General features: G+C 40.0%; 2 protein-coding genes across 4 annotated transcripts in view; one reads left to right on the top strand and one right to left on the bottom strand.

The window, feature by feature from the left end:
• The window catches only part of wwc3 (WWC family member 3), a 30,871-nt gene extending 24,906 nt beyond the window's left edge, over window positions 1-5,965 (bottom strand). The window contains exons 1-2 of one of the 3 annotated variants that reach the window (XM_077534827.1): window positions 5,549-5,964; window positions 5,168-5,447 (exon numbers count right to left, since the gene is read on the bottom strand). In XM_077534827.1, coding sequence (XP_077390953.1) covers window positions 5,168-5,319 — 152 coding nt within the window. In that variant the 5' untranslated portion in view covers window positions 5,320-5,447; window positions 5,549-5,964. Of the gene's footprint in view, window positions 1-5,167 lie in introns of all 3 variants that reach the window. The other 2 variants (XM_077534828.1, XM_077534826.1) reach the window with 2 other exon arrangements.
• Window positions 5,966-8,379: 2,414 nt separating this feature from the next.
• cldn33b (claudin 33b) lies at window positions 8,380-9,529 on the top strand. The gene has a single exon (XM_077534139.1). The coding sequence runs from the start codon at window positions 8,395-8,397 to the stop codon at window positions 9,136-9,138; it is 744 nt and encodes a 247-aa protein (XP_077390265.1). The 5' UTR covers window positions 8,380-8,394; the 3' UTR covers window positions 9,139-9,529.
• The last annotated feature ends 3,048 nt before the right edge of the window (window positions 9,530-12,577 follow it).

Below are 12,577 nucleotides of genomic sequence, written 5' to 3'. Positions count from 1 at the left end.
ACAGATGAGCATTAAATGCTGTAATTAACTGTAGAAAATATCACAAACAAAACAGCAAATACTATTAAAAAAATAAACACCTTGCTCAAATAGACCCATCACAGGAAAATCAGAGTACCGTAACTGTAGCTATTATATGCCATAGTTGGACGTTAATGGACGTTAATTGGTTAATAGCATCTACGACTTGAGAAAAATAAATGCCTCGCTCAAATAGACCCATCAGGGAAAAACAGGGAGCGACTGTAGCTATGTGTTCGACTGAAAATAAATAGTTAATTACAGAGCCCATTTGAACTCCGTAATGACCTGTTCCATTAAAGAAAAATAAACACCTCCCTCAAATTGACCCATCAGGGGGAAAAAAAAAAGTCAAATTCAGGTTGTGTGCCCGAGTCGCGGAGCACCAAAAAAAAAAAAAGTGTTGAGGCGACAACATGATTTTGTTTTTCAATAAGAATTGTGCACCAACGTGGAACAATGGAGGCCCCTGACAGCTGGCCGAGTTTGGCATGTCCTGTTTAGGTTGCATTCTTCTGAGCGGAGCCCGTTCACGGACGACTACGCCGAGCAACACTTGGGCCTCCATCACCTTTTCACTACGTAAAACGTTTTTCCCGTTGGAAACAATGTGAAATAGAAATACTGCGGTGCCTTGTCTTACAAGTTTCATTTGTTCGATGAACAGGCTAGTAACTCAAATTACATTTCTCGCCCTCAAAATAAACTTGCGATTTGGGGCACTCGGCAGTCAAGGTAGCACTGATTTATAGTCAGATGAAGCACACGGGCCAAATGACAGGGAGGTGAAGCGACGGCGTGTTGTTGACGCCCCCTCGGCACATAATGAAAACACTGTGGGAAGCAAAATAAAAGCGGGGTTCAGCGCATGTGAATAACCTGCGGGCGCCTGCGAACACAACTCACCCTTTCCAGAATAATTGAATTTGGTGTGCTTTGTGCCCCGGCATAATGGCCTCCCTTTGCCGGGCGTAGGGTTGCATAACAGAGCTAATAAAGGAGGCCCGCCGGGACGGCCCATGGACACGTGGGAAATTTACCCCCCTCCCACCCCAGGCCACTCCCCCGACGCCCGTTTCTGACGCTTTGTCTGAGGCCACGAGCGAGCGAGTGAGCGAGCGCAGCCCCCGGGCATTAGCGTTAGACATGCCGAGCGTGACGCTCATTCCACTGCAACAAAAAAGTCCCACGCAGCAGCGCGAGCAGGCAGCAATGGCCCCAGGCTAACAGAGACCCCGAATGTCCTTTAGGATAAGACCGGGACCAGAAAACTTGATTATTATTTTTATTCAAACAAACATTGGACAGGAGAGAAAATTGAGACAAAGTCAAAAGGTCAAAAGTGATGTGACAGTGGGGTGAGCCTACAAATGGCATCCGTTTATGTGGCATTTTTATTTTAATTTCATTTTTTTTTCTTTTTAAAAATCAAAAAGTATTTTAAAAAAAACGTTATGATACAAGTCATTTTTTTTATTGTGTGACATTCCATGTACATCTATTTTTTTTAAGTCCTTAAAAATCCCAAAACTTAAAATATATATATATTTTTTTTTTATTATGTTTGATGTGATATGATTTATTGTATTTTTATTCATAACTTTAAATATTGTCAAATATATATTTTTACAGATTTTTATTTTATTTTACATTCATAATAAATTTATGTAATGTTTTTATAATATTTTATTCATTGATTCATTTTATAAAGTCCTGTAGAATGTATTATCCTAAATATATATTTATTGTGTGGCATTTCATGTATATCTATTTCTTTAATTAAGCCTTAAAAATCCCCACAAAAAAACTACATTTTTATTGTATTTTTATTAACAATTTTAAATATTCTCAAATATAATTTTTTTTTAGAGTTTTTATTTTATTTTACATTCATAATAAATGTATGGAATATGTTCACAATATTTTATTAATTCATTAATTTTATAAAGTTATCAAATATTTAAAAAAAATGTAGTGAATATATTTTCTTAAACTGTTTTAATATTTTTGAAGATATAATAATTTTATTCATAAAAATTCTAAAATATTTTTTCAAATATTCAATTTGCATTATTTAAATTAAGAAAAAAATCCGATATTTTTTTCACTTTATGTGAGGATTTTTTTTTAAAGTGACTAAGAGGTGTTCATCATTTTATCCTTTTTAATAAAAATCACAAAAATATATTTGTTTTATTATTTTATTAATTACATTAGTTTTTATTTTATTATTTTATTTCTTTTAAAAACCTACCACATATGTGACATTATTTCCTTTATCTATATTCATAAATTCATGAAAAATAAATTATTACCAACATGTTTCTCATTATTTATGAATCTCCGCAAATCATAAAGACGAATGAAATCATGAGAAAACCCTTCCATATTTATTTACAGAATCTGTTTTGAAGTGGCCTCAAGTGGCCGAGCCTTCCACGAAACCTCGACAATGTAAACATGACCATCTGCCGCATTGAGGAATCCCATCCGAGTCTCGGAGGATTTTTTGTTTTTTTTTCGCCGCGTAATCCAATTTTTCGCGACATGCCGCCAGCTCACGCAAACATGCGTCCTGCTGGCGAGGACGACGTCGCCAAACGCATCACGGCGGCCATTGACAATTATGCTTGGCCTTCAATGGCTCTTGTGTTTTTCGCCAGCGGGCCAGTCAGCAGACTGCCGGCCTCGCACTCGTCAGGAGACCAATCCCGCTCTCCTTTCTGACTTTTCCACATTGCGGATGCTGCTTTATTGCCGCAAAGTACAAAATTTTACCTTAAAAAAGGTATGTTTAAGCTTCATGCTAACAAAACAAAAAGCCATAAATGGGCTCACTGTTTCTTTACTAAAAACATGACATCTCATTTCAGGTGATTTGATACACGAGACATTTAAATGCAACTTATTCAAGTTATTCTAACGCTTCTGATCGTATAGCGTCAAGCAGCACTAACTTGCAGGCGGGTACCAAAAGAATGTTTGGAATTTTCGCCATCCGTCCATTTTCTACAGCGCTAATCCTGTTTAGGGTCACGGGGGGGGGGGGGGGGGGCTGGAGTCTCTCCCAGCTGACTTCACGTTAAGAGGTGGCACGCACACCCTGGACTGATGAGCCGTCAATCAAGGACGGACGGGACTGACACACAAGCATTCACACGGACGAGTTTGGCTGTAAAGAGTAAAACGTCCTTCATATTGAAATGTCAGCAGGGGCTTGCGACAGGAGGCATTCCTCTGAGTGGAGAAAATCTATGAATCACTGGACAAACAGTCCAAAAAAAAAGTGATGATGAAGCAAAAAAAAAAAAAAAAAACTTGAGGAAATCTGGTTTTTCGAATCTGGGTGACGCGCTACTTCTGCATTCTCTTTGTTTGAATCACCTGCAACAAGATCGGTCGCCGGCAAGTCTGCCCCTCCGGTGCCCGGCTCAAAGTAACGCAATCTAAAAGTGTCATATTATGGAAATGTGACTTTTAAATAACTTGTATGAATCAGGCTTAAAACAAGCATGATTTTGGAGCCAACCACCAATCAATGAGTGGCCCTAAACCTTAAAAATGCTCCCCCAAACGCTGATAAGCATTCAATACATGCATAAAATCAAAAATATCTGCCGATCCAACATTCAGATCTATACAAAGTCTAGTATGTATACAAATAATGAAATCTGACTTTACGGCAGCCATGCAGCATTGTGTTGCCTCAAGATTCAAAGTCTGGATTTTTTTTTCTCTTTTTTGACAATAATACTTGAAAAAGTTTGAGCAAACCTGTTTTGTTAAAAACAGGTCATTATATTGCTTTGGTGCATAAGGAACTAATCGGCCATGAAGGCACGTTTATACAAATCATTTCTGCTGCTTTTTTTTTTTTTGCATCACTTATGGCTCTAATACCTTTGAAAAAGACTTTGGAAAACAATGTACCCACAGTTGTTTGACTTTATGAAGTATTAAAGGCTGGTCAGGAGGTCGACGTGAGCAGACTTTGATGTGGGTGGGTGGAGCTGGCAATGCGCAGGCCAAGTGATTGCAGAAATCTTTCGTTTTTAAGCGCATTATATTTGCAATTCATTGAACCTGATTTTGGGGCAGTGTTGTCTTCAAGCACAATGGTACGTGATAGCAACATAAAAGGTATAAAACCGTTTTGAGATTGTGCAAGGTGAAGTTTGTTTTTTTTGTAGAGTGATTTTGGAGGTGCGAGTATTACGCCTGACAGTGACAATAGACAAACGACCACTACCACTCGCAGTCACACCTAGGGACAATTCTAAGTCTTCGACCAAGATAACATGCATTCCAAGCGTGGAAAGAACATGTAAACCGATTTTTTTTTAAGACTCTGAACCCAACGGAATCTGTATTCTTCAATGACCCAGCACTAGAATGAGACTAGCCCACCCCCTCAAGAAGATATAGGAGGAAAATGTGTTATACCCCTTGTTCCTTTGGGTGTTTTGACACACGTTTTTAAGACACACGAGAAGTGTTTTGGATTGTGGGGGGAAAAAAAGCTTAGAATTCCCGGTCGTCCCTTAAAAGTGAGTGCTCGGTGAATTCCCAGTCCCCGGTGGAGGCGCGCATCCTCCCCACGGCTTTTCCCAGCGGCCCAACTTTAGCAACATTCCTGGCATAGTTTCGCCTGGATTTCTGGGAGATGGAGTTTTCACCCGCCCCAGATACACACTTACAGAACACACACATTTTGTTGGATTGAAAGGGATGGATTGGAAATAAAGAAGACAGAATAGGTGGGGTGGGGGGGATGGGGGTAAACAATAACAATTGTTAGGTGAGAACTGCTGGAATGCTGCAGGTCACACGCACACCCACACACTTTAATTAGAGGATGTATTAGGAATAAGGTATTAGGGAAAATAATAGTATGAATTTGGAATTATGTGGGGCACTGGAATGGAGTGTGTAAAAGTGAATGGAAACAACAAATACTTGAAAACATGTAAAAATGTCACTTTTAGGAAGTCAAGACAAGCAGGGCTTAGTAGGGTGAGTGATGGGGTTTAAATCTGCGTCAACTCGTCCTTTAAAAATAAAAAGTCACAACAAAAATCCTCAAAAGCATCATTTTGTCAGTCGTTTTAAAATAAAAAGTATAAAATGACATATTGGAGTGTCTCACCTATCTCTGGGGTCTATCCACGAAGTTTGCCGGGTGTTGTGGTCGATGAAGAACACTCTTCCGTCGTAGTCTCGGGCTTCCTCCCATCCGGCGGGCAGCGGTAGCTCGGAGCTCTCTCGCCGCTTGCCGCCGCCTCCGCCCGGCCACGGCATCGCGGCTGGCCGCCGCTGCAGAGCGGAGGGCTCCAGCCCCGTTGCTTCTTTGCTTCGTTCGTCGTCGTCGTCGTCGTAGGCGGCGTTTCCTCTCAGACTGTCCCCGGGCCGGCCAACCGGTCACCCCTCTTCACCGCATCGCGGCCCCGCGGTTAAAAAAAAAGAAAAGAAAAAAAAAGAGAGCAAAGTTTTCGGTTTACGAAGAAGACGGCGGCGGCGGTGCTCTCACGGTGCTCTCGCCTCCATGTTGGCCTGCTCCCTCCGCCACCATGTTTCATTCCTCCGTGTCCTTATTCGGGCCCGGGGTGGATTTGCATAAACGGACGGACGTGAGGGGCGAGTTTGGCCCCTCTGTCCAATCCCCTCCTCTTGCCTCCCTCTCCGGGTCCACTTTAAAGCAGTCCCACTTAAAAAAAAAAAGAAGAAAAAAAAAATTGTATTTATTTATTTATTTTTTAAAAGTTGGTCACTCGACTTGACTTCGGCAATCCCCGCTGTTTTATTGTGTTTCACTAAAAACTGTTGATTCGTGCCATTAAACTCAGATAATTCCACTGAAATTGTCATTTAGTTGATTGTTTCGACCATTTAAAGTGAGATTAATGTCAACTGGAGCAAAACGTTTTCTCAAAACAAACAAGTTTTCCCTCCAGTACGAAGGCTGAGGGCTTGACTAGTTTTTGTTATGCTTTAGCGCCACCTAAGGCACAATGCGAGTATTGCAGCTATCTAGTTTTCCGTCACTTTATGACGTCATTCATTTTTTCCTGTTATGTTCCAGGGGCGGATTTATCTTTTGGGAGCTCCCCCCCCCCAAACTATGTTTTTTTTTTTTTTTTTTTTTTTTTTAAATATTAATGAAAACAACTTTGAGACTTTCCCCGCTTAACTGATGTCAGATTATATAGTTATGGGGAAAAAATAAACACAATTCTACTCAACTCAAACTTTATTTATAAAACACTTTAACAAAACAATAACAAAGCAAACATTTTGAAGTGCGTATACAAGTAAATAAATTTTACATCAGTAAATTAATAAGAAGTAGACGAGTGAATAAAGAAATAAATACATAAATTTATGCAATTTCATGTTATTTTCATAATACAGCTAAAACAATATATTTTATTATTTTAATACAAGTAGCAATTATTTATATTTAAAAAAAATAAAATATACACTTTATTAATAATTTTATGTTTTTGTTTAGCATTTTTTAAAATTAATTTTAATATCTATATCTATACAGAAATGTCTAAAACATAATGGCATGACGTGTGAGTGCTCTTCTTCTTTTTGAACCATTTGAGCTTTCTTGAAGCATCAGATAAGGCAGCGAAAGCTGTCCCCTGCTGGTCAAATTTAGACATTGCATCATATTACACCATTAGTACCCACCTCCACAATTCATTGTTATTTTAGATTTTTATACATTTGCTGTACAAAACCAAACACCGTTGAGTAACTATTTTGAGGAAGAAGGGAGTTTAAAGTATAGATATGTATTTTCAAATATAAGAAATAAAAGTATAAATTAGAAAAAAATAAAAACTCGAGTACTGCAGATAAACAAAACATTTTTTTTCTTCTATTTGGTGACCTCCCACCACTGATGCGCGTGAGTGTGCGTGCTTGAGACGTGACGTCACTGCGGTCAGCTGAGCGTTTGTTTTCCACCTCAGGGGGAGTTTATCTCTGCATTTTTATCTCCTGCATGGCTTATGTGAGTGTGTCACTTCCTATCGGTGATCTCCAGCCGCCTCCCACAGGCCGTGTCGACTCCAGCCCGTGTGAACTCAACACAATAAGCCGCAGTGTTTGCAGTCTGCCGACAAGATGTTTACCAAGGCGGCACTGTTTGGACATTTCCAGGAAAAATACACATTATTAACTTTAAAAAATAAAATAAAAGAGGGACTCAATTTTCTTGATCGGCAAAAAAAATCCTGCTGAAGATGGCTGGCATATTGATTCTGAGAGCTGTCACTATATTGATATTTTTAGAATCGATGATTCAATCGATTAATTTGATACCTTTTTATTTTGCATTAAAGTGTATTGCTAAAGCATTTTCCTCCTGATTACTTTTTATTAACCAATGATTGCTGTTGATTTCGTATTGTTTAGTTCTTAAAAAAGGGAGATTGATGTTATACTCACCTATTTTTTGAAACCGATTCAATTACCGGTTTGGTCATTGTTTTCCAAAGTAAAAACAGATGTTTGCAAATTTGTTATTTTGACTCAACACGATTAATCTGTCATGAAGGACTAGATAGAAGGCTAAAATCAGAGCATCTAGACAATTTTAATTTAAAAAAAAAGGGCTCCAAACTTGATGATTGAAATAGTTGCCGATTAATTTGATAATCAGAGGATTTGAACACTTTTGAAAAAAGGCTCCAAATGATAACTTGTAGGGGTGTTAAAAAAAAAAAATCGATTCGGCGATATATCGCGATACTACATCGCGCGATTCTCGAATCGATTCAATAATCGGCAGAATCGATTTTTTTTTTATTTTTAGGATTCACACCTTGAGCATGGAAGAATGTTATATGAACGGAACATTAAGCCTTAATATTTTATTTTAATGCTGTTCAAACATGAAACAGATTACAACCTCTATAAGACTGAAATTTCAGATAAATAAATAATACATTTTCATATAAATCTTACACTCTACAAGCGTACTGATTAGTATTTTCTAAATTTGAATGAAAAAAATCGCAACAATCGACTTATAAATTCGTATCGGGATTAATCGGTATCGAATCGAATCGTGACCTGTGAATCGTGATACGAATCGAATCGTCAGGTACTAGGCAATTCACACCCCTAATAACTTGATTACCATTTTAATTTTAATTAATTTGATAATCGATTCATGTTGAGAGCTCTAGGTCAAATTATTTTCTTTTCTTTTTTTTTTTTTTTTTAAATTTCTATTTGGTATTTTGTGGACGAGTGACCAGCTGTGCCCCTGCTGCCCATTGGCACAGGAAGCAGGAGTGCCACAGAGGGGAGGCGAGGGGAGGGCCTAGACCCCTCCCTCACCCCCCCCACCTTGCTCGGATGAGCTCTCCTCCGAGCAGCAGCACTTGGTGCCAGGATCTCCCCGGGGCCGCCCTCCAGCCTCCTCAGCAAGCCGCTCTCGGTTCCTCCGAGCCAATGGACGGCTGCGCCGGCGCCCTGGAGCCGCTGGGCATGCTGCTGTACGCTGGCGCCTGGCTGTGCGTCCTGGGGGCGGCGCTGTCCCCGCGCTGGCTCAGCATGTCCACGTCCCTGCTGCCGGTGGAGAGCTACGAGCTGGGCCTGTGGGAGGCGTGCGTGGTCCAGGACACGGGCGGCATGGAGTGCCGCGCCTACGACAGCCTGCTGGCGCTCTCGCCCGACCTCCAGCTGGGCCGCGTGCTCACGTGCGCCTCGCTGGCGCTGGGCGCCCTGGGCTTCCTGCTGGCCATCCCCGGCCTGTCGCTGGTCAACGGCTGCAAGGAGGGCGGCGCCAAGAGGACGCTGGGCGCCGCGGCGGGGGCGCTGGGGATGCTGGCCGGGGTCCTGTGCCTGATCCCCGTCTCGTACGTGGCGCACGTGGCCGTGGTGCGCTTCTTCGACGACGCGCTGCCCGACGTGGTGCCGCGGTGGGAGTTCGGCGACGCCCTGTTCTGCGGGTGGGCGGGCGGTTTCCTCCTGGAGGTGGCCGGGCTGCTCCTGGTGCTCGCGTCGCGCTCGGCGGGACGCGAGCCGCCGGCTCCGGCCGGCCCGCAGAGGAGGTACCAGGTGATGAACACGGTGCTGGCACGGGCAGAGTACGTATGAACGCCGATGACCGGAAAGCGGCGCAATCAAGAAATAAATCAATACTATTGACTTTTAAAATGTACATAGACATGTAAATAGATGAATAGAAGCTGTAAAAAGGAAAGAAATGTGTTTTGGGCCTGTATCAGTGGCACGTTTTCTAGGCGGCGCTCGAGCTAAAACGGCATTTTGTATGATGGATGTGATAGTTTATGTGGTCTATGATCATTTAAAGAATCATATCGTGTCAGTTTTCTTTAGAGCATTCATTACATTTTTCCTATATCAGTGGAACATTTTCTAGGCGGCGCTCGAGCTAAAATATTCTGATTGTAAAATGAGAACTAAAACTGTAGTGTGATTTGTTCGATGTGTTGAATAAGCAAAATAAATCATAATGAAAATCAAATCATTGTTGGTACTGTATCAGTGGCATATTTTCTAGGCGGTGCTCGATCTAAAACGACATCTTGTATGATAGTTGTGTGATAGTTTATGTGGTCTATGATCATTTAAAGAATCATATGGTGTCAGTTTTTTTGGAGCATTATATTTTTCCTGTATCACTGGAACATTTTCTAGGCGGCGCTCGAGCTAAAATATTCTGATTGTAACATGAGAACTTAAACTTGTTCGATGTGCTGAATGATGATAAAAAATAATGTCAAATTATTGTTGATACTGTATCAGTGGGATGTTTTCTTGGTGGCAGTCAAGCAAAAAACTGTCCTGATGTACGATAGTTTATGTTCATAAAGAAACTTATGTGTCAATTTTATTTGATAGCATTTCATTCTTCCTGTTTCAGTGGAACATTTTCTAGGCGGCGCTCGAGCTAAAATATTCTGAGTGTGAAATGAGAACTAAAACTGTAGTATGATTTGTTCGATGTGCTGAATGTTCAAAATAAATCATAATCAAAATCACTGTTGGTACTGTATCAGTGGGAAGTTTTCTTGGCGGCGCTCAAGCTAAAACTATCCTGTTGTATGATTGTTTATGCGCTATATGCTCAGAAAGAAATCATATCATGTCAATTTTATTTGATAACATTTCATTCTTCCTGTATCAGTGGAACGCTTTCTATGCGGCACTCGAGCGAAAATATTGTGACTGTGAAATGAGCTCATTTGTTTGATGTGCTGATTGATCAAAAATAAATCATATTGAGATGACGTGCAAGTCATCTAAACATTGCTGGTACTGCATCAGTGAGATGTTTTCTTGGCAGCACTCAAGCTACAAGTCTCTTGTATGACAGTTTATGTGCTATATGATTTTATTCTTTTTTTTTTTTTTTATAGCATATTCAGTATCAGTGGAAGCAAAAAATGTTCTTGATTTTAAAATAAGCTAATTTGTTTTATGTGCTGACTGATCAAAATTAAAGTGGCTACATTGTTACTGTATCAGTGGGATGTTTTCTTGGTGGCGCTCATCTTGTATGATAGTTGCTGTGCTATATGATCATAAAGAATCATATCATAGTTACAATGCCTGTCAGCAATTTCGACATTTAGACTGTCCATTGTACAATAGTTTGTGTGCTGACCATGATTCTTTAATGATTATTTCGGATATTATCAAATCATACTACGGCGTAGCTCGAGAGCTGCCTAGAAAAAAAAAAAGAAAAAAAAAAAAGCCTGCTATCGGACCAAAAATTTTATTTTTCTTGTGGGTCCCCAGTTTGAGAAACAGTGTTACACCACTAAAAAACCCGATTGGCCTGTCAGTCTCTTGGATCCCGCCGTCCCTTTTTGCCGTTGGTGGAAACGCAGCGTGAGGCTAATTCCATCGCATTTCCTGCTCGCCGGCCGAGCTAAGCTGCGTTTAATGAACGCCTTAATGGGCGCCGTGCACTGCGAAGAATGCGGAGCAGGTCGCCCCCACTTTCGCTTAATTACAGGCCTTTGCCAAACAGTCAGAGGTGGCTGGCTTCACTGGAAAGTAACAATTGCACAAACATACTGTACATGCCACATGTGGAGTTTGCTCTCATAAGAGGAGGCTAATTGACCAGTTCATAATGTTTGGAAACAATACGCGACAGGTTGCTTGCGGGTGGCGGAAAATGAGGGGGGCTACATCGCCGATTTGTGTTTGGGCTTGTGCAGCTAGATATACCTAAATAGATTGTTTTTTTCCCCTCAATTGTCTTACAAAAAAACAATAATAAACAGTGGTATCTTGTGTATGAAGAGGAGAATTCGAATGGATGTCTTATAGTTGTTGTCTTATATAGTTAATGGCTAGCCTACAAGCTAACGCTACAGCTAGCATGCTATCCATTTCAGCACCAAATCAAGCGGGCTACATCGCTGATTTGTGTTTTGGCTAAACTAGAGCTTCCAGATAGGTAGGCTATACCCAAATAGATTTTACGACCCCAAGAAAAAATAAGTTGTGCGATATCTTGTGTATGAGGTGAATTCGAGTGGATGTCTTAAATAGTTGTACAGAGAATTTTGTGAAGCATAATGGCTAGCCTACGAGCTAACGTTGCAGCTAGCATGCTATCCATTTCAGCGCCAAATCACCAAAAAGCTATTAAATCAAGCAAATAGAAAAAATATAATAGTGTATTATTTGGCAGTCCTTCAAAGATCATGTCAACTAATGCATCTGAATTTTTTAAATCAACTTACCTGTTGAAATGTGAATTTCAATTTGTCTCAGTTGGTAGCTAGCAAAACATGGCGTAAATCAGCATCTGCTAACGAACTGGAACACAAACAAATAAAAGCTGCTGGAAGAATGAAGTCCTATAATCAGAGAGGTGGCAAAAATACTCACATTATTGTAATAAACTAGAAGTACAGATAAAAAAAAAAAAAAAGATGGGTGAAAGCAGAAGTGCTGATTCAACTCTTAAGTGAAAAAGTACTCAAATTAAAGCACAAATATTACATGAAATCTAGACATTATCAGGATCGTTTATCTTTGCGTGGACGAGCTGTTTATGATACAAGATGAAAGTTTTGATACGATATTAGTTGGGGTTCAAAGAGCACATTTTTATCACCGTCACAAATCTTGTGGGCTTATTGTGTCAAAGTCAAGTACACGTGGAAGATCACAATCATCACATCACATCAGGCAAAACTGAATAGACAAGGTTCATCTGCAAACCACGTTTTTTTTTTTTCCCAATACTGTGTGTCTTTTTTTTTTTTATTGTAGCAAATTTCCATACTCTAATCAACTTTCGCCAAATAATTCCTCAACATTATTTTATATATATTTTGTCAAAATAAAATATAATTATATTTTTTTTTAAAACAAACCTTGATTTAAAAATTTAGCTGTTTAATTGACACCATTTCAAGAATTTATTTAGAATTTTATTATACATTTTGCATTGAAGTATATATTATACTGATTAAGTAAAGTGTTTCTAAAAAGTCTACACACCCCTGCTCAAATGCCAGGTTTCCGCAATCTTAAAAAAATGAGA

The sequence above is a fragment of the Festucalex cinctus genome, chromosome 10 (genome assembly GCF_051991245.1).
Source record: "Festucalex cinctus isolate MCC-2025b chromosome 10, RoL_Fcin_1.0, whole genome shotgun sequence".
Lineage (NCBI taxonomy): Eukaryota > Metazoa > Chordata > Actinopteri > Syngnathiformes > Syngnathidae > Festucalex > Festucalex cinctus.
Note: the sequence above shows the minus strand (reverse complement) of the source record. Positions and strands in the feature narration are given on the sequence as shown.

What these genes read in the sequence shown, in the direction of transcription:
- cldn33b (XM_077534139.1), top strand. Translation starts at nt 8,395, where the DNA reads ATGAGCTCTCCTCCGAGCAGCAGCACTTGGTGCCAGGATCTCCCCGGG.